This window comes from Saimiri boliviensis, chromosome 21 (genome assembly GCF_048565385.1).
Source record: "Saimiri boliviensis isolate mSaiBol1 chromosome 21, mSaiBol1.pri, whole genome shotgun sequence".
Taxonomy (NCBI): domain Eukaryota; kingdom Metazoa; phylum Chordata; class Mammalia; order Primates; family Cebidae; genus Saimiri; species Saimiri boliviensis.
This window is the reverse complement of record NC_133469.1, coordinates 23,928,847-23,950,375: the sequence shown is the minus strand read 5'-3', so window position 1 is coordinate 23,950,375 and position 21,529 is coordinate 23,928,847. Positions and strand designations below refer to the sequence as shown.

General features: G+C 47.7%; 1 protein-coding gene across 8 annotated transcripts in view; it reads right to left on the bottom strand.

Annotated features, from left to right (window-relative positions):
- HIRA (histone cell cycle regulator) overlaps positions 1 to 21,529 on the bottom strand; it is a 104,350-nt gene that overhangs the window by 18,188 nt on the left and 64,633 nt on the right. For 7 of the 8 annotated variants that reach the window (XM_010330500.3, XM_039462433.2, XM_074391200.1 and 4 more), the window contains 8 exons: positions 13,237 to 13,441; positions 12,772 to 12,876; positions 10,927 to 11,075; positions 8,374 to 8,535; positions 7,740 to 7,798; positions 7,269 to 7,374; positions 5,544 to 5,666; positions 4,901 to 5,064 (listed from right to left, as the gene is read on the bottom strand). In XM_010330500.3, coding sequence (XP_010328802.1) covers positions 4,901 to 5,064; positions 5,544 to 5,666; positions 7,269 to 7,374; positions 7,740 to 7,798; positions 8,374 to 8,535; positions 10,927 to 11,075; positions 12,772 to 12,876; positions 13,237 to 13,441 — 1,073 coding nt within the window. Of the gene's footprint in view, positions 1 to 2,836; positions 2,926 to 4,900; positions 5,065 to 5,543; positions 5,667 to 7,268; positions 7,375 to 7,739; positions 7,799 to 8,373; positions 8,536 to 10,926; positions 11,076 to 12,771; positions 12,877 to 13,236; positions 13,442 to 21,529 lie in introns of all 8 variants that reach the window. The other variant, XM_039462434.2, reaches the window with a different exon arrangement.

Here is a 21,529-nt window from a genome sequence, read left to right as displayed (position 1 = left end):
GAACTCCTGACCTCAGGTGATGCACCTGCCTTGGCCTCTCAAAGTGCTGGGATTATAGGCATGAGCCACCATTCCTGGCCTGATACAGCTGATTTTATTTATTTTTCCTTTCCTTGAGACGAAGCCTCACTCTGTCTCCCAGGCTGGAGTGTAGTGGTGTGATCTTGGCTCACTGCAGCCTCTGCCTCTCAGGTTCAAATGATTCTCCTGCCTCAGCCTCCCCCAGTAGCTGGGATTATAAGCGTGTACCAACATGGCTGGCTAATTTTTATATTTTTAGTGCAGACGGGATTTCAGCATGTTGGCCAGGCTAGTCTTGAACTCCTGACCTCAGGTGATCCACTTGCCTTGGTCTCCCAAAGTGCTGGGATTACAGGCATGAGCCACTGCACCCGTTGATACAGCTGATTTTAAAAAGGGAGGATATTACTTCTCTGAGATGATGGGGAAAATGAAAGGGAAGAAACAATCGAAAAAGAAAATCACTGGTTTCTTTCTCTATTTCCACAGAATGAATGAGCTTTCTGAATCTTTAAAACACCGAGCTAGAATCCCAAAGTACTTACAAAGCAATGGAAATTAGATTTCCAATAGATTTTTTTTTTTTTTTAGCAATAACACTAGCCGCAAATTCTATGGAACAATGCCTCAGCGACCTAAGGGGATTTGACTTTGAATCTAGGATTCTATTACCCAAGCCAATTAAGGAATACCAACAGTCAAATTTTAAAATGGAATAAAAAATTAGGCCTCTGTACACACCAAGACCTGTGAGGGCTGACCCTCCAGCCTTTTTGATGTCAACTCCTTTCGCCCTTCCATTACCATTCCATTGGGCTGCTCCTTTTAAACTCCAAGCTCTCCTACCTCAGGCCTTTGTACTTTCCCTCTGCCTGGATGTTCTTCTCCAAAGTAAATGGATGGCTTCATCCTTTTCTGGTTTCTGCTTTTCTATTAGTTTGGCCTTTCTTTCTTTCTTTTTTTTTTTTTGAGAATCAGGAGTTTCGCTCTTGTTACCCAGGCTGGAGTGCAATGGCGTGATCTCGGCTCACTGCAACCTCTGTCTCCTGGGTTCAAGCAATTCTCCTGCCTCAGCCTCCCGAGTAGCTGGGACTAAAGGAGTGCACCACCATGCCCAGCTAATTTTTGTATTTTTAGTAGAGACAGGGTTTCACCATGTTGACCAGGATGGTCTCGATCTCTTGACCTCGTGATCCACCTGTCTCGGCCTCCCAAAGTGCTGGGATTATAGGCGTGAGCCACCACGCCCAGCCAGTTTGGCCTTTCTTAATTGCCTAACATGAAATAGCATCCTGCCAGTATTCTGTAACCCCCTGTCCCCCGACCTTTTTTTTTGAGACGGAGTCTTGCTCTGTTGTCCAGGCTGGAGTGCAGTGCGTGATCTTGGCTCACTGCAACATCCGCCTCCTGGGTTCTTGCAATTCTTCTGCAAGTAGCTGGGACTACAGGTGTATACCACCACACCCAGCTAATTTTCTGTATTTTAGTAGAGATGGGGTTTCACCGTGTTGCCCAGACTGGTCTTGAACTCCTGAGCTCAGGCAATCTGCCCACCTCAGCCTCCCAAAGTGCTGGAATTATAGGCGTGAGCCACCGCACCTAGCCCCCTACCCTTTTAATTTTTTTTTCCTTTTTAGTCTGAATCTAGTCTGAAAGTATCTTGTTGACCAAACTGCCTCCTTGCTTATGTGTGCATCCCTACAGACTGAGTTCCATCACCACTCAAGACACTACAGATACCGCTTCTCATGTGCTTAGTCTATCTCTCTCCATAAGAAAGCAGATCCACGAATGCAGAGACTCGGTCTGCATTATTCACTGCTGCCTGCCCCATGCCTATAACACGCCTGGCCAGGGGAAGCTCCCCATCAGTAACTACTCAATGACTAAATGAAGCTGTGAGCTAACTCTTAGATCCATACCTTCTCCCATCCCCCACCAACATGTTCCTTTCTTGATTTAATCAATGGTTCCAGCATCCTTTTTTTTTTTTTTTGCAGCTGAAAACAACTGGTGGTGTCACATGTTCATTATGCTCTTTCTTTCCACATCCAACCACCCATCAAATCTTATTGGTTCTGCCTCCAAAATACATCTTGAATCTGTCTCCTTTCCCCTCTCCATGGCTACCACACTGATCCAAGCCACCTTCATCTCTTCCTGGGACTGTTATAGAAGGCACTCCCTGACTGTTTATTTTAGTTAGTGACACCTCTGCACCAACTCTGCTAAGAAGAAAACGCTAGCTCCTTGCAAGGCTCTGTAGTCTACCTTTTGCCTCCTCTCACACCACTCTCTTCTTTTGCCTTCTATGTGCCAGTCACAGTGGCTTCAGAGAGATCAAGCACTCACCTCTACTAGGAAACGCTTTCCCCAGGTCTCTGTATGGCCATCTCACTATTATCCTTGGGTTTCATCTGCAGTATCCTCTTATGAGGCCTTCCCTGGTCACTCCTTCCCAGGCACTCTCATCTGAAGACCCTGCTTATTACTTCCTTCTTACTCTGGATCTAGTCTGAAAGTATCCTGCTGATCGAACTGCCTCCTTGCTTATGTGTGCATCCCTACAGACTGAGCTCCATGAAGGCAGGGAAGTACTTTACATCTTCACAACCAAACCCAGAGCCCTGCAGGCAGCCTCCCTCAGCACAGGCATGTGGTGGAGCACTCCATGGCTCCTGATGCTGGGACCTGAGGCTGGGTGCTAGAGAAGTCTAATGGGACAGAATTTCAAAGCACTTTGGCTTATTTAAAAAATCTTCACCTTCATGTTTCAAGAAAGAATTCTTGCAGCAACAATGAAAGAAGCACCTACCACTACTGTTGACTCCCACTGGCTTCCAGTGGAGTAGTGAACCGGACCCAGTAAGTCCTTGCATATTTCTCGAAGTCGGTATTCAAACCCTAATTATAGAAAAACAAAAAAACAAAACAAAACAAACAAAAAAAAAACAAAACAAAACAGAAATAGGAACACATTACAAAAAGAAATAAAAATCAAGAATATGCTATGTTGTTGTGTCTATCAAATCAGAATAAATACACGTGTATTTTATTGCCTACTATGGGCAAAACACCCCTGCCTGTCTCTCAGTATGGGGCACTGAGATCCATAATCACAGATTTTCACTTACTTGCTCACTCCCCTGACAACATCTGTCGTACCTCCTCTGTGTACTGGGCCCAGAGGAAAAATGAGACGTGGCCAGTTCTGTGATAAACTCCTTAAGGTGATGGGAAAATATGGGAAATTGTGGGCTGGTGAGATCTGTCTTTGAGAAGATGGGGTGGCAGCTGGTGTTGAAAGGAGGTCGGAAGGGTGGGGAGGCCAGCCCGCAGGAGGTAGAGATGGTAAAGGCACAACTGAAGAGGGGTAACTAAGTGAAGAAGGCATAGGCTCATCAACTCAAGAATTATGGGCACCACCCAGTAGCGCTGCCAGAAAGACTGGAGGCAGAGCATGGGGGACTGTCAGCACTTGGGGCAGCTAAAGCAATAGGGAATGGATTCAATTATCCAAAGAAAAGGGTGGAGAATAAGAGAGATGAAACTGGAATCTGAGGAATTTTGGAAGTGAATGGGGTCCACTTTTATACTAGATTCCTCCTTTCATAGCCAAGGAAACAAGGGACAGGAAGGAAGGTGGGTGACTGGTGTATGGACACTGAAACAGTCATGTGGAAGACAGAGAAAGAGAAGCAAGCAGCAGAAGTGATCCCGAGATGGATGCCAGGGTCAAGAGGGGGTGGGGACTTGAGGCAGGGCATCAGGACAAGTCCCAGTCAACACCCAGGATGAAGCAAACCAGAGTGGAGTGAGAGGAGGGGCTCCCAGGGAAGATGCGACTACAGCACCACAGAAGAGGTATGAGGGCCTGGGAAGGCTGAGTATTCAGAAAAGCCGGGAACACACATAATGGCAACCACACAGACCTATTGGAAAAGGGTAAACATCAAATTCATCATTGCAGCTTGCAGGGAGGGAAGCGAGGCTTCAAGCTGATCAGTAATATTTGCTGTCGTTTACAAGTGTACAGACACGCACACTCATATTTACACAGCCAGAGGCACATGTGACATGTTAGTTCTAGGAATTATATTTGTGAGGGTTTGATATGATTTTCTCTGTCTTTTCTGTACTTAAATGTTTTCCAAGTTATAATCAAAATGGGGAGGGTAATGACAAAAATAAAGCAAAAAGGCCAGGAAGCTGTATAGGGAGAGCTCTGGGAGGGCCTGCCCCATGCCGTACCCTGGAGGCTGCAGTCAAGTGGGAGGAAAAGCTGGTAAGGCTATTGGAGTCACTGTTGAGGACAGTGCAGCCACCTCTTCCAGCACACCTGACTTTCTGCAGGGGAGGCTGCAGAGGGGTGAGAGCTCTGGCAGGGAATGCAAGGAACAGAGGGCCTCAGGAAGTCCAGGACAGCAGGCAAGCCTGTCCAAGGCAGGAGAGGCTGGGAGGAGGAAGAGAGAGAAAGAGAAACACTGTCACAAGATGCCCTCACAGATTAGCAGCACTGTCACGGTGTGGTGCAGGGCAAGAGCCAGAATGTAGAATCTGCTCCTTCAGGCCATGTCTCTCCACTCAGGCGTCTATCCCTCCCTCCTGCTGCCTGTCCTGCTGCTCCTCTGTGGGAACACCCTCAGGGCCACTCTACCCAGAGCCTCAGAGCCTATAAGGGGCTGGGTGCCTGCTGAGCTGCCTTGATTGCAGCTCAGGCTGGGAGGTAGAGGCTGTGGGGCCCACCTTGTTGATGTGAGAGCAGTAGGCTGGGATCTGGGCCAGCACACCTTTTCCCTGATTTCACAGGGACTAAGCCAGGCCTGGGAAGATGAAGGGGCAGAAGGAGAAGGTTGTTCAGAGCTGTTAGGAACCTCACCTTCATTTACAAGGTACCGTGCGTAGAGGAGGAGCCAATGGCGGTACTCGTGGCTGGACTGCAGGGTGAGTGCTGCTGCCACCTGGTTCTCTAGGTAGGCCAGGGTGGTTTCTTGCTGCACCACATGAGGCACGGAGAAGAGCCGGGCAGCCTGCCTTCCCGAGCTGCAGAGACCAGGAGAGTTTCCATGATGAGGAAGCAGGCACTAAGCAGAGTCAGGAACTGCCCCCATGTGCCTCAGGCAAGGAGCTGGCAGGGGAGGCAGGCACTAGGGCTGTCTAGGCTTCCCATCCACCAGCCAGTCTGTAGGCAAATGTCAGAATCCTTGTTGTCTGCCCATCCCCACATCCCAGCCATGTACCTCCTGGCACCATTGGGGTATCTCAATAGCACCTGCCATCTGGGCCCCTGAAGTGATAGGGCCAGTGACTGCTACCCCCAACCACAAGAAATTACCTGATGCAGGCCCACTACCCTCAGCACCCCTAGTCCGTCCTGCCCGGCGTGCCTATGCTGACCAGCACCTGGGGTACAGGGGAGGGGTAGGTAAAGACCAGGACTGGGTGGGACTAAGCGTGCACTGACCCAGTCACTTCCCCAGGACAGGACTAAGAACAGTGGCCATGGCATTCAGGTCACGTACTTGGAGGTGCGGCCCTGGATTATGGCTAACGGTCCTGAGCACAGCATGGCGTCCTGGGATGGCAGGCTGCTCCTAAAGTCCGCACACTGAGCCAGTGAGTCCTGCTTGTCAGAAACCAGGTTCCTGGGGAGGCAAAGGCAGGAACAGAGCTCAGGAAAACCAAGAGATCTACCAGAGGAGGCTGGCAAGGAGGTCACAGAGAAGCAGCCCCTGCTGACACATGGGGAGGAAAGCTGGCAGAGACTGAGCGTGCCTGCACTTTGGCACAGGTGCCTATCAGTGACAGGTTACATAATGGGCCTGACAGATTATTGTTCCAGAAAACAATGAATGAAGCGAAGTCTGTGGATAGGGCCCTTGCTGTGAACATTTCAGCTCCATATGTTGGTTCATGATGACTGCAGGCCTCTATATGCTGTGAGCTCTGATGCTTAGCTCAAACACAGCTATGGTCTGCCCAGGGACCCATGTGGCCTGGGCCCTGTAGCTGGCAAGCAATGCTAGGCCTCTACCTGCTTGTACTTCTACAACTACCCAAGACTGGCAGTCCTTCCGCCTTCTTGGGACCCTTCTCATTCTTGTGAAGAAAACACTCTTCACACACTTTTAGAACAGCTAGGTGTCTTTGTAAATGTGTCCAAAATACAAATATGCCTCTTGTCAATACTTCTCTTCTTAAATAGTCAGTTTATTTCCATTATTACAGCAATCAGATTTAATAGACAACATTTTGCAATTTGGAGAAGCGGGCAGTGGAGATTTTTTTCTTTTGAGACAGGGTCGCACTCTGTTGCCCAGGCTGGAATGCAGTAGTACGATCATGGCTCACTGCAGCCTTGACCTCCTGGGCTTCAGTTTCCTAAGGAGGTGTGACTTCAGGTGTGTGCCACTGCACCTGGCTTATCTAAAAAAAAATTTTTTTTGTAGAGACAGTCTTACTACGTTGCCCATGCTGTCTCAAACTCCTGGGATAAAGCAGTCCTTTCAGCTTTGCACAGTGCTGGGATTACAAGTGTGAGTCATCGTACCCAGCAGATTTTTTTTTTTCCAAATTCAAGAAACAAGTCTCTTTGTGAATATAAACTTCTGCATGGCAGTTCTTAACAGAAAAGGGGCTAGGAGGTAGCAAGCTTTGGTTCTTAAGGATCAAAGGTGGAGATAGAAGAAAAGAACTTGGAGTGGCTAGAACACAACATACATATTTCATGTGGCTGGGTTAAGAGTTGTGTTGCATAAATTATTTTGCAAGTACAGAAAGGAGCTTCAAATTCCACAGCGGACAGAGGAAAGGTACAGACCATCATACGTGGATAAGTGGATGAGCATCTTACGAATTCACTGAGGAAGTCTGAAGTGCTCACTAAACTCACAAAAATTGACTAGTGCTGGTAAGGCTCCTGTACATCTGACTCACCTATGCTCATGGTGGCTAAGGTGGCCACAGCAAGAACCATACAAATTTTTGTCCTTTTTCAAAAAGTGGCTCCTGAAAATAATGCAAGAGGACAGTGCTCCTGCACATATGCTCTAAGGGAGAGGTCACAGGCTGTAGAGTCCTGCTAGGACAGGGGAGCATGCATGGATAGTCACTGCAGCCTACATTCCAGGGCCTGACTCTCAGGAAAAGCAGGGCTAGGCAGCCCTGTTGGCCATGACCCTTTGCTCCACTGTCCAAAGCAGACAGACACTCTTCTAGGGAATAGGGCTGGGGGTTAGCTTGCTTACCATGTAGAAAGTGACGGATTAAAGCAGTACGCCTTCCCATCGGACAAGTTCATTACTGGGATTCCATGCTGCGTCAGCAAGATCTGTGATACCGTCATATCACTTCCTGGGGGAAAAGCACAAGAATGAGTTCTAGGTGTATTCTGATCAGCAAGTGTTTGCAAACACACCAAGGGAGAAATCTGAACTCTAGCTTCCACAGTCTTAGCAGCAAATATGTTAACACTGCCTTGGCAAATAGGGAGGGCAAGCCATTCTCACTGCCACACACCAGGCTCTTGTTACCTCTTGGGGACCCATTCAAACATGTCCCCAGAAACTGTGTGTCTCCTGAAGCACAGCCGCACCTCCTGCCTCACTGAGAGCCTTGGGCTGTGGCCAGAGCCTGGCTCTCTGAGTGGGGCCCTTCTGTAGCATCAGACAGGAACTTGGGCCCCCAGGAGAGTAGGGGCAGCCTGCTGCCTGGATTACCTGCCAAGATGGAGTGTAGAGACTCTTCTTTCACCACAACCACCTGTCTATGAACATCCCTAGGAGGGAGACAGGGAACAGTTTACTCACCAATCTAGGTAAACACATCAGACTGTGCCTCAGTCACTCAGACACCCTGGTCCCTACTGCATGCGTCTCTAACCTGGCCTTTCCTAGTGAGAGGGCTCTGGGCTATAAGTAGCTTCTGTTCCCCATGTGCCCCTACACTCCCTGTGCCTAAGGTTGCAGCACAGAGCCCAGGCAACAGAGCCATGGGGAACCCTCAGCACCCATACCACTTTGGGGGAAGCCAGGCCACAGCAGCCACATCAGGAACATGGTCACAATCTGCCAGCCAAGACTCCATTTCTGATGAACCCCACCTAGGACCCTGACAGTGCAACTGGTTGCATGGGCCACTCCAGCTGCCTCTATTCCCCTTGCATACCATCCCACAGCCCTCAGCCTACCCGAGGCACCCAACACAAGCACTATCACTGACTGCTTAGGGCCTCCTCTGGGGCCTGATGGCCAGCCTTCTCTATTGCCTTCCCTGCCCCTGCAGTGAGGTAGGGCCTGCACAGCCCTCTCCTGCCCTGCTTGGAGCCCACCCCACCCTGTGCCTGCCTCTCACCAGACGGACAGTGTGGCTGCAGCGGTGAGCGCCATGACGTAGGAGCCTGTGCAATGCAAAGTAGAGATCGGGGATGGCAGGAGGATAGGAGAAAGGAGACGGCGACCACAGGTGGAGAACACTGACAGCATCCTTTTTTCACAGGCGACACACACCACGTCACTGGGAAGGCAGAGGTGGGGGAAGGTGTTATGGGGGTTGGGCGCTGTAGCCAAGACAGCAGCTCTGGAAGGTACAGAGCCTTTCCTCTGCCTGGGCCCAATAAGGCCCTCCCCTGGGCAGGTACAGCCAGAGGGGGAGGTGGATTGGGCCAGGGTGGGGCTGGTGGGGCTGTTGGAGCCTCCCTGAGATCTTGGATAAAAAAGACTTCTGTCCTCTTGCCCACAGGCTGCCTGTGCTTTCCTGAGCTCATGCTGATGCTGACCAAGAGGTGTGGGGGCTTTGAAGAGCCAATGCACCTGATGATCACCCAGGAAGCATGTCTTGCTCATTGGATAAAGCCACATAGTACCCACATAGTAGCCACATGCGATAAAGCAACATAGTTTCACTATGTTGGCCCCGTCCCACAGGACAGTCTTCTGGCTGCAACTAGCCAGACCAGTTCTGAGAAGGTCTCTATCAAGGCAGCCTGGGAAAAGTGTGGGGATGATGGCATGCATCTCTGTGTCCAGGAGGCTGGCTGGCTGGCTGGCTGGCGTAGGAGATATATGTCGCTCCCAAACAAGGAGTGCCTTACAGAATAGTCTGGACACTGTCCAGTTTCTGTCCTGAGTGACCACCAGGGCCCCAGGTGGGCCCTGCAAAAGCAGGCTGTTGCCTTTCCAGAGAGAGTCCCGTAATGCTCAGCCACAGGCCCAGGGTAAGGCTGGAGCTCAGACCCCAGGCAGTGGTAGCAGATGTGCAGCCAGTACAGTGAGATCCTGGCCACAACAGGCCACTTAGAGCCCTGCTTTGTGTCACTTCTATCCTGCTGAGCCAGTGACCCCAGCAGGCTCAAGGAGGTCAGCTAAGGAAGGAGCTCCACCAACTGCTTTCCTAATGAGACACTGTTGCTACTGGCTCCAAACACGGAGAGGCAAGTGAGATGCTTCTGTTTACAAATGTTTACTTGGAGAGTATGAATCAGAGAACACTCTACGCAGCATGGGCAGCAGGGAGCTCTCTGTAGGCTGGGACTGAATTCTTTTTTGTGTGTGTGAGACAGAGTTCTTGCTCTGTCACCCAGGCTGGAGTGTGGTGGCGCAATCTTGGCTATCTGCAACCTCTGCCTCCCCAGTTCAAGCAATTTCCTGCTTCATCCTCTCAAGTACCTGGGATTACAGGCACATGCCACCACGCTAATTTTTGTATTTTTGGTAGAGATGGGGTTTCCCTATGTTGGCCCTGCTGATGCTGTGACTGAATTCTATCTGCTCGTCTCTGGTAGTCAGAGCCTACCTCAAGCCAGCCCGCTGCAAAGAAAGCCATCATTTTTGGGCTGCAGCACTGGGGAGCAGGTCTGTAGGCTGGGCCTGGACTCGGCAGGACTGAGCAGGAGGGGAGGTCTCAGGTGGCCCAGCAGGCTTGCCCCACAGCTGCTGTGTCACTGTGGGAAAGGTTGTGCTGACATCCCTTAGCACTCAGCTGGGCAAGCCACCTATCTTGGGGCAAGGGACAGAGAGTAGGAGCCCACGGCAGCATCTGACACATGGGTGCCTGGGATTGGGAGTTTAGCTGGCTCATCCCGAGGGGGGATTCGAGGGAGGAACAGAATAATCAGTAGGGTTCCCTAGGCCTAACAACACAAAACTCACTCAGGGCTCACAAGAATTGTGGTCTAAGACCTAAGGCCATGTGCTTTGACACAAGTAAAAGTATCTACACGGGACCTCATGGCAGATGATTAAGGGTATAATTACGATGACTGTACCTAAGTGGTCGTGTCTGTAAACCTCTGCTGAATGTCTCCCATGTAGTCCTGACTGGGACGCTACGCCAGGCAGGAACCTGAGGAGAAACACTGGTTCCCCTTCCAAACTGAACACAGTCAGGTAGAGGGCTCATGTACAGTTCCAGGAGCCCAGGGGAAGACACTGGGTGACCAATCACTGAATCAAGGTCCACCCCACAGTGCAGAATCTGGAAAGGACTGGGATGGGGACTTCAGGGACAGTCAGAAACCTATCCTGACCAATTTGGATGGAAATCTGGGATCCAGAAAAGGAACAAGCCCAAGTCGAAGTGAGCCAGGCACACCTCAGTGTGGAACTCGAGACTTTGGGGATCTGGCTGGACAAGGAAATCAGACCATCAGGTTCAAAGCCTGGCTTGGGTAACCCTCAAGGGCTGTTTCCACATCTGTAACATGGGGATACCGATGCTGACCTTGCTGGGTGCTGCAGGGACTGAGATGACAAGCGCATATGCCTGGCCTGTAGTGAAGCCTGATGTGAACCTCTGTGGGAGCTGGAGCTCCCAGGGCCATGTACCTCCCCTAGACAGGCCCAGGACCAGAATGATGGCATGTGTGCCTGTGTCACCTGGGCCGTCTGAGGACCTGCCCGCCCTTACCAGCTGCCCGCAGCAGTGAGGATCCGGCTGGTGAGCACCGTCTCCCACTCCTTCCCTTCCCGGTTGCACTTCAGGCGGCTCAGCTTCACGCCCCCCACCACTGTCACTTCATTCTCCACCTCAATGTACATGGAGGGATCGGAGCTGACCTGGATGAAGTAAACACACGGGTCTGCTCAGACAAGGGCTGCAGCCCAGGTGACATGCTCCAAGGCTCTGTAGCCCAGGGTCCCAAGGCAGCAGCATGACAGAGAGGCAGACTCACTGGCCAACAGAGGAGGGAAAGGGCAGGCAGGGCAAAAGGGCTGAGTGGGAGGCCCGGAGGGCCAGACATGTGGCCCCCAGGGCAAGGAGAATGCTGGGAACTGGTTTCTACCCTGTCATCCGTGTAGTTGAACAGCCAGCGAAGAGAAGCAGTGCCAGGGCTAACTACCCCAAAGTCTCCAACCCCGCCACCTCATCTCACAAAGGAGTGACATGCCCAAAAGCACACTGCAAAGGATCAAGCTGGGAGTGAGACTTGAAATTCTAGCCTCCTACTTGAAGGAGCTTCAAAGATGGCAGTGTTTGGCAAGAACAGAACCCATGTCAGTGCTTGGAGGGAACATCTAGAAAACCCCAAAGAGGGTCTCCAGTTCCTGTGGCAGTGAGACTTGGTCTGCTCGACTAAGACTCAACTGGCAGAAGTGTTTCTGGCACAGCATGTATGAGAAGCAACTAGTTTAGTGTCTGGCACCAAATGGGCTCAGCCGCATACGTGTCTAACCAATAGATTTTTTCCTTTGGAAAAATAGGCAGAACCACTAAACAGTCTGTGCTCGTGTGGCCACAAAAGTGGGTGAGTTGGGCTGAGGGCCAACTGCCATGTCCCAAGCAGCGCTTGGCAGGGAAGAAGCCTAGGGAAAGGGCTAGAGGAGTTTGGCACCCAGGAGGGAACCTGCGTCAGAACACCTGTGAGTGCAAGAGCACATCCAAGCGCTGCTGACCACTGGAGGCACCCCTGCCTCCCCTCACACCAGCAATAAGAACAAAACCTGTGGGTCCCTACCCTTCGGCTTCCCTGCTTCATTCCTCAGTACTGTGGCCCAGAAGGACCTATGGTGGGAAGGGCTGACGCCAGCTCTCTGGTGCCCTGTGAGGACCAGCTGGGGCTCAGAGCACTGTGCAGCCAGTGGGAAGTGACCTGCACACAGGGTCCAAGAAGGCTGCTCCAAGACGTGCACCTGAGCTGAGGTACAAAGGGTATGCAGAGAAGCAGCAGTGTGTGTAACGGTACCACAGCGGGAGAGGCCTAGGTACTGTGCTGGGCCAAATGACCAGAGGGCTCTGGGTATAAAGGATTATTTGCTCCAGAAATGTGTTTTGGATAACCACATGCTTACAAGCTTCCATTCCAAGAGCCCAAACAACTCTGAGGACAACTGTGCTGGACACTGAGGAGATAAAGCTAGCAGGATGGTTGGGAGATAGATCATGACCACAGAGTCCCACTGACACCAAGCCTGAGGCTACCCAGGGCTGTGTGTGGAGACGGAGGCGGCTTCCAGCAGGGAAACCTGAGAGGAGTCCTGAAGAGCACCAGAACATGTGGTGGTAATGGCAGCCCAAGCAGCTGGGACCCCAAGTGCAAAACCAGACAGAGGCTATGGATGGGTGAGAGTGGAGGCTGGCAATTTTGCTTAGAGTTGGTGGGTACCCTGATCAGCTGTGACTTCCCCCAGAAGGTGACAGAGAGCCACTGGAAACCAGTCTCCAAGGATGTGACAAGAGAGGATTTATATGGGATAGGCGACAGAGAATCTCTGGATGTGCCTGAGGGAGAACTGACAGGGTCCCAGCACTTACCTGGAGGGTGAATGCTCTCTGGGGGCCTGGAATTGGCAGCTTCAGTGCAAGTGCTGGTGCAGAAAGACACATGGCCTCCTTTTCTGCGGTTAGGGTAGCTGGAGACTGGAAGAGCCAGAAAAGTTCCTGAGCCTTGCTCTAATACTACGGGGTAAAGGCAAGTCACCCAGAAGTGAGACTGGGCCTATGGCCAGGGCATTTCTACCTTGGGAGGGAGGAAGCAGAGGGGAATGCTACAAGGATCCTTACCTTACAGATAAGCCAGTTGATGCCAGGGAACCTGCTCAAGGGCTCTGGGTGGGTCAAGGGTAGGTCTGAAGGGGAATGTGGTCAGGGGCTGCATGTCTAAGCCAGCTGGCTCTCAAGGTGCCCCACCCAGCTGAGGTTCACCATGCACCCAGGGCCTTCAAGCTCTAATTGCAGAAAGGTAGGCTAAAGAAGGCAGGATGGGCCCACTGGCCTCACCTGGACAGACAGAGACACGGGCATGAGACGAGAGTCCTTCCGAGGCCGCCCTTTCTTCTTCTTCTCTACCGTCTCTACCTCAAGCTCAAGTTTTCGCTTGGACAGTGAGGAAGGCTTAGTCAAAGGGACCTTCTCATCACTGTCACTGCTGCTCTCCAGGAGGTCTCGTGGCCTCAGCTCTTTCACAAGGTTCTGCTCTTTTAACCTGCACAAAAACATTACATCACACTTCCCTTCAGAAATCATTCATGCAAGAAAGAGTGAAGTGAAATTAAAGTGTTTAAACAAACCTCCTGCCAACCTAGAATTCTGCGTCCAGTGAAATTATGCCTCAACAGCGAAGGAGAAATAATGACTTTCTCAGACAAAAATAAACAAACAGACACCAGAATCTGTTGCCAAAAGACCTGCCTTGCAAGAAATGTTAAAAGTCTTTCAGACAGAAGATAAATGATAAAACTCACATCTGCATGAAGAAAGGACGACTGTTGAGAGAGAAAAAAATGAACATAAAATAGAATCTTTTATGTTTCCTATTCCCAACTGATCTGAGAGACAACTTTCTGTTCAAGCAAATAATAGCTGCCATGTCTTGAATGACTATAGATTATGAATGAGTGAAATAAGTGGTATTGATGTCATAGTGCACAGAAGGAAAGAGTGGGGAACTCTCTCTACTACCCATGAAGTGATATAATATTATTTGAAAGTAGATTTAGGTTATAAATCTTCACTGTAAACTCTAGAGCAATCACTAAAACATTTTTAAAAAGCATAATTAATAATGCTGAGAGGACAGAACATCTATTTTTATTTTATTGTTATTTGTTATTGGAGATGGATTTTCACTCGTCGCCCAGGCTGGAGTGCAACTGCATGATCTTGGCTCCCTGCAACATCCACCTCTTGCCTCAGCCTCCCAAGGACCTGGGATTACAGGTGCCCACCAACATGCCCAGCTAATTTTGTATTTTTAGTAGAGACAGGATTTCACTATGTTGGCCAGGCTGGTCTCAAACTCCTGACCTCAGCTGATCCACTCACTTCAGCCTCCCAAGTGCTGGGAGTATAGGCATAAACCACTGTGCTCAGCTGAGAAAATTTAATCATATAAAATACTCAAAACCGGAGAAGGCAAAAAAAGATAAAAAGATTAAAAAAAAAAAAAAAAAAGAATAAGGCCGGGTGTGGTAGCTCACATCTGAAATCCCAGCACTTTGGGAGGCTGAGGCAGGTGAATCACCTGAGGTCAGGAGTTCAAAACCAGCCTGGCCAACACGGTGAAACCCCGTCTCTACTAAAAATACAAAAATTAACTGGACATGGTGGCAGGCGCCTTTAATCCCAGCTGCTTGGGGAGACTGAGGCAGGAAAATCACTTGAACTAAGGAGGTAGAGGTTGCAGTGAGCCGAGGTGGTACCACTGCACTCCAGCCTGGGCCACAGAGTGAGAATCTGTCTCAGAAAGAAAGAAAAGAAAAAAGAGTAAGTGCTAAAATATGGCAGATATTAATACAACTACATCAGTCAACTTTAAATGTGAAAGCTCTAAATATATATGCCAATTAAAGACACAGACTGACAAAATAGATAAAAAAGGAAAATGTTTTTAAGAAATGGGTTTATGTGGCCGGGTGCAGTCACTCACGCCTGTAATCCCAGCACTTTGGGAGGCTGAGGCGGATGGATAATGAGGTCAGGAGATTGAGACCATCCTGGCCAATGTGGTGAAACCCCATCTCTACTAAAGTACAAAAAAAAAAAAAAAATTAGCTAGGTGTGGTGGCATGCACCTGTAGTCCAGCTACTCAGAAGGCTGAGGCAGGGGAATCACTTGAACCCAGGAGATGGAGGTTGCAGCGAGCTGAGATCAAGCCACTGCATGCCAGCCTGGTGACAGAGCAAGACTCCGTCTCAAAAAAAAAAAAAAAAAAAAAAGAGTTTATGTTTTCAAAATTTTAATTTTAACTACAAAAGACAAAGACAGATTAACAGTAGATGGACACAGTGGCTCATGCCTGTAGTCCCTGCTACTTGGGAGGCTAAGGCAGAAGGATTGCCTGAACCCAGGGGTTTGAGAGCAGCCTGGGCAAAATGATGAGACCCCATCTCTAAGAATAAAAAATAAGTAAACAAATAAATAGAAGAAAAGTGATGATTCTAACTATGTGACAACCTGTAAAAGGCAAAACTACGGAGACAATAAAAAGATTAGTGGTTTCCATGGGTTGAGGGGAAGGAGAGTAAATAAATGAAGCACAGAGAATTTTTAAGGCATTGAAACTATTATGGCTGGGTGTGGTAGCTCATGCCTGTAATCCCAGCATTTTGGGATGCCAAGGTGGGCAGATCACTTGAGATCAGGAGTTTGAGGTTGGCCTGGCCAACACGGTGAAAGCCTGTCTCTACTGAAAATACAAAAATTAGCCAAGTGTGGTGGCACACACCTATAATCCCAGCTACTCGGGAGGCTGAGGCAGGAGAATCACTTGAACCCAGGAGGCAGAGGTTGCCGTGAGCCAAGATGCAACTATACCACTGTACTCCAGCCTGGGCAATAGAGCAAGACTCTGTCTAAAAAATAAAACCAAAAAACAAAAAACAATTCTGTAAGATATAATGGTGAATATATGTTATTATATATTGGTTAAAACCTATAAAATGTACAACATTAAGAGTGAACCCTAATGTAAACTATGGACTTTGGGTGATGATGTGCCCCACTCTGGTGGGGATGCTGACAGTGGGGGATGCTGTGTGTTGGGGCAGGGAGCATATGGGAACTCCTTGTATTTCCTGTTTAAGTTTGCTGAGAACAAAAACTGCTCTAACAAAGTCTTTTTTTTTTTTTTAAACAGCAAGGAATGGAGAAAGATAAAGCCATGGTAACACTAATCAAAAAAAGCTGGAGTAGTTACATAAGCAAAGCAGGCATCAGAGCCAGTAAAGTTATCAAGGATAAAGAAGGATATATACAGTGATAAAGATGAAGGAGTCAATTTTTCAAGAAGACAGAATCATCAATAAGTACACAGGCATACCTTGTGTAATTGTGCTTTACCTCACTGTGATACTACGTTTTTTACAAGTTGAAGGTTTGTGGCAACCCTGCATAAAGCAAGTCTATCAGCGCCATTTCCCTGATGGCATGTGCTCACTTCATGTCTCTGTTACATTCTGATAATTCTCATAATATTTCAAACATTTTCATTCTTATTATATTATATCTGTTTTGGTGATCTGCCATTAGCGGTCTTTCATGTTAGTACTGTAATTGTTTTGGGGCACTGCAAACCACACCCATTTAAGATGGTGAACTTAATCAATAAAAGGTGTTTATGTTCTGACTGCTACACCAACTGGTTGTTCCCTTGCCTCCCTTCCTCTCCCCAGGCCTCCCTATTATCTGACATACAACAATATTGAAATTAGGCCAATCAATAATCCCACAATGCTCTCTAAGTAAGTGTTCAAGTGAAGGAAGAGTTGCAAGGCTCCTACTTTAAACCAAAAGCTAGAAATGATTAAGCTTCATGAGGAAGACAGGTTGAAAGCAGAGACAGACCAAAAGCTACACCTCTTGCACCAGTTAGCCAAGTTGTGAATGCAAAGGAAAAGTTCTTAAAGGAAGTTAAAAGTGCTACTCCAGTGAACACATGTTTGAAAAGAAAGTGAAACAGCCTTATTGCTAGTATAGAGAAAGTTCTAGTGCTCTGGAGAGAACATCAAACCAGCCACAACATTTCCTTAAGCCACAGCCTAAGCCAGAGCAAGGCTCTAACTCTTTTCAATTCTATGAAGGCTGAGAGAGGTGAGGAAGCTGCCGAAGAAAATCTCAAGCTAGCAAAGGTTGGCTCATGAGGTTTAAGAAGCTGTCTCTACAACACAAAACTACAAGGTGAAGCAGCAAGTGCCAATGTAAAAGTTGCAGCAATTAGATCATCTAGCTAAGACCATGGATGAAGGTAGTAACACTAAACAACAGATTGTCAATGTAGGTAAAACAGCCTTCTATCAGAAGATGTCATTTAGTACTTTTCTAGCTAGAGAAGGGAAGTCAAAGTCTGGCTTCAAAGTTTCAGCGGACTGACTAATTATCTTATTAGGGGTAAATGCAGCTAGTGATTTTAAGTGGATGTCAATACTCATTAACTATTCCAAAAATCCTAGGGTCCTTAGGAATTATGCTAAATCTTCTCTGCCTGTGCTCTACAAATGCAACAAGAAAGCCTAGATAACAGCACATCTGTTTAGAGGATGGTTTACTGGATATTTTAAGCCCACCGTTGATACCTACTGCTCAGAAAAAAAGATTCCTTCCAAAAAATTCCTGCTCACTGGCGATGCACTTGGTCACCCAAGAGCTCTGACAGATATGAATGTTGTTTTCATATCAACTAACACAACACACATTCTGCAGCTCATGAACAAGGAGCATTTTCATCTTTCAATTTTCATTACTTAAGAGGTACATTTTTGCCTGTAGTCCCAGCTACCTGGAGACTTGAGGCAGAAGAATTGCTTAAGTCCATAAGTTTTGAGCTATAGTGTGCTATGCCAATCGGGTGTCTACACTAAGTTTAGCATCAGTATAGTGACCTTCTGAGAGCAGGAGACCACTAGGTTGCCTAAGGAGAGGTAAACTGTCCAGGTTGGAAACAGAGAATGTCAGAACTCTTGTGTTGATTAGTAGTAGTACTGTGCCAGTGAATAATACTGCACTCCAACCTGGGCAACATAGCAAGACCCTATCTCTTAAATAAATTAAATAATAATTAAAAAAAATACATTTTGTAAAGCTATAGCAGATTCCTCTGGTGGATCCAGGCAAAGTAAGTTGAAAACCTACTGGAAAGGATTCACCATTCTAGATGTCATTAAGAACATCTGTGATTCATGGAATGTCAAAATACCAACATTAACAAAAGTTTGGAAGAAGCAGATTCCAACCCTCATGGATGACTTTGAGAGGTTCAAGACTTCAGTAGAGAAAGTCATTACAGATGTGGTATAAACAGTAAACGAATTAAAATTAGAAATAAAGCCTGAAGATGGGACTGAATTGCTGCAATCTCATAAAAAACTGGAACAAATGAGGAGTTGTTAGAGATGTGCGAAGAAAGTAGTTTCTTAAGATGGAATCTCCTGGTAAAGATGCTGTGCACATTGTTGAAATAATAAGAGATTTGTTTATTTTTAAATTCCATACATATTTTTTGAGACAGGTTCTCATTCTGTGGCTCAGGCTGGAGTACAGTGGCGAAATCTCAGCTCACTGCAACCTCCACCTCCTGGGCTCAAGGGATTCTCATGCCTCAGCCTCCCGAGTAGCTAGGAATACAGGCGTACACCACAACAACTGGCTAATTTATTGTATTTTTAATAAAGACAGGGTTTTACCATGTTGGCCAGGTTGGTCTCAAACTCCTGACCTCAGGTGATCCACCTGCCTTGGCCTCCCAAAGTACTCAGACTACAGATGTGAGCCACCACACATGGCCTTTACTGGCATACACTGAAACATCATGCCATTGAAATCTTCTTTGTAAGGTTGGTAGTAATGCCCCATTTTCATTTCAAATAAATACAATCATATTTATTTATACACTAATCATACTTTAACTGTATGTCCTGCTTTTTTCAAGTAACGTTCCATCTAAACTATTTTCCACAGTACAATCATCCTTTGGTATCTGCAGGGGGATTGGTTCCAGGACCTCCAGTAGATATCAAAATCCAAGGATGCTCAAGTCTCTTACATAAAATGATGTAGTATTTGCATATAACATAGGCAAAGCCTTGTATATGCTTGATTTTTTTTGAGATAAAGTTTCATTCTTGTTGCCCAGACTGGACTACAATGGCGTGATCTTGGCTCACTGCAACCTTTGCCTCTTGGGTTCAAGCGATACTCCTGCCTCAGCCTCCTGAGTAGCTGAGATTACCAGATGCATGCCACCACAACCGGCTAATTTTTGTATTAGTAGAGACAAGGTTTCACCATGTTGGCTAGGTTGGTCTCCTGCCTCAGCCTCCCAAAGTACCCGGATTATAGGTGTGAGCCACCATGCCCAGCCTATCTTTTTTTTTTTTTTTTTTTTTTTTGAGACAGAGTCTCACTTTGTTGCCCAGGCTGGAATGCAGCGGTGTGAGCTTGAATCACTGCAACCTTTGCCTCCCAGGTTCAAGTGGTTCTCCTGCCTCAGCCTCCCAAGTAGCTGGGATTATAGGCATGCACCACCACACCCAGCTAATTTTTGTATTTTTAGTAGAGACGGGATTTCGCCATGTTGGCCAGGCTGGTCTTGAATTCCTGACCTCGGGTGATCTGCCTGCCTCAGCCTCCTAAAGTGCTGGGATTACAGGCGTGAGCCACTGAGCCCGGCTAGCCTCCTATATACTTTAAATAATTTCCAGATCACTTACAATCCATAGTACAATGCCTAAAAATAACTTCATTTGCATGGATTCAATGTAGTATTTGGCATGTAGCAAATTCAGTTTTTGCTTTTTGAAACTTCGTGGAATTTTTTTTTCCCAAATATTTTTGATCCATAGTTGGTTGAATCCATGGATCTGGAACCCATGGATACAGAGAGGCAACTGTACATTAGTCTTTATAAACATTAAAGAGAGGCTACATAATGAATAGCTTACTTCCTCAACACCTCTCTTTTGAAGAAGTTGGGTAAATGTTTTCTCACAATGCTGTGTTAAACATCTCTAAATGTGACGAACTCCCTAGAATACAGGTGCTATCACTGGTCTTATTTCCTCAAGAAGTTCACATGAATCATCCTCCTGTCTAGCACGCAAGAGCCCTCCTCTCTGCCTGCCTTCCCCCTGCTAACCAGCCTCTGGCCTGTTAGCCCCTCCTCTGGATACTGTCTTCAGCTGTTTTCCCTGCTAGTCACCCCAGGTCACAGAAATGTGGGCAGGTACAGCAGCGTGTAGAATCCTGGATTCTTTTCATTTGTATCCATGTGAAAACCTGCAAAAATAAGAATTTTTGTCTGTGTCCTTGACACTGCTCTGTGAAACCGAAGAGCCTGTTCTTTCTTCTAATGTCCCATAACAGGGCAAATCGTCCACCTGTGGGTGTAGTTAAATGTTCTGAAGCCGTGAGTCAGTGCTCCTCAAAATCCTTTTTAATTATTATTTTTTTAACTGTCAGACATTTGCCTCTCCGAAGAGCTTGTTTTACTATGATGTAAAAATCAGGTCATGTACATTTTCATATTAAATTTTTTGTTGAATAAACTTTTGTTAACAATCAAAAATGCTTTCTCTCAGACATTCTGAAAATGGAAATAGAATATTAGCTTGTTCTAATTTTTTCTAACATGAATTTTCCTGGTTCAGACTGATCTGAAAGGGTTTCATGTATTAAAATGGAAGAATCCTATTGTGAAACATGGGCAAAAAGTCAGACTTTCACGTAACTATTGTTTTGTGAAATACAGTAAAAATGTCACAGCAATGCCCAACTATCATCTAAGTGTCTAGGGAGCGCAGTGGCTTCTTGAGCTCACTGCAGCACTGGCCCATGACGTTTGCTTGCTTGGCACTGCCAAGCTCCAGCTGCTCCAGGACCCCTGAGAGCCCTTAGGAGTCTCCCCACCTGCCTCTGCCAGATACCCCATTCAGGGACCCTGGGGCCAGTGGCCCACTGGGAACTGCACCTCCCCAGCCTTCATGTGGGCTTGTACCAGTTGTTACAGTATCCCTGGGAGCACCAGGTAAATGGATTTATAGCAGCTGCCCAATGGGTCCAGACATATGTGAAGGAAGAGCATAGCTGACCAGAGCTTCCCCATTTACAAACAGGCTCCATCCTAGGTTCTGTCTCTGCAGGCCTGCTTGCCCTGTAGTCAGTCACTTACCTCAAGTCCCTATGTGCTTCTACCTAACACCTGACCCTAGGGCAGGGTGGAGCAGAAGACCCACAGGTTGACATAGGACAGCTACCCTGTACCTGACAGGCTAGCATTTGGCTCCCAACCCACCTGAGGCTCTTGGCTAGGAAGTGCCAGTCAGGTTGCAGGGGTCTCACTGCCCAACTACTGTGACATACAATGAAGGAACAGCAGGAGCTGACATGTGCTGCTCCATGAGACAAGGACAAAGATACACTTACAGGCCTAATGCTTAAGGGATACCTCCTACGAGGGTTCTCCTGGGAGGTCCATTCTGCCTGAAAGGAGATGGACTCAGAAAGACTACGTGTCTCCAGACCATCCCCACTACCTCTTTGAGGAAATGGGGACCCGGGCCTAACCTGCATGGTGTATTA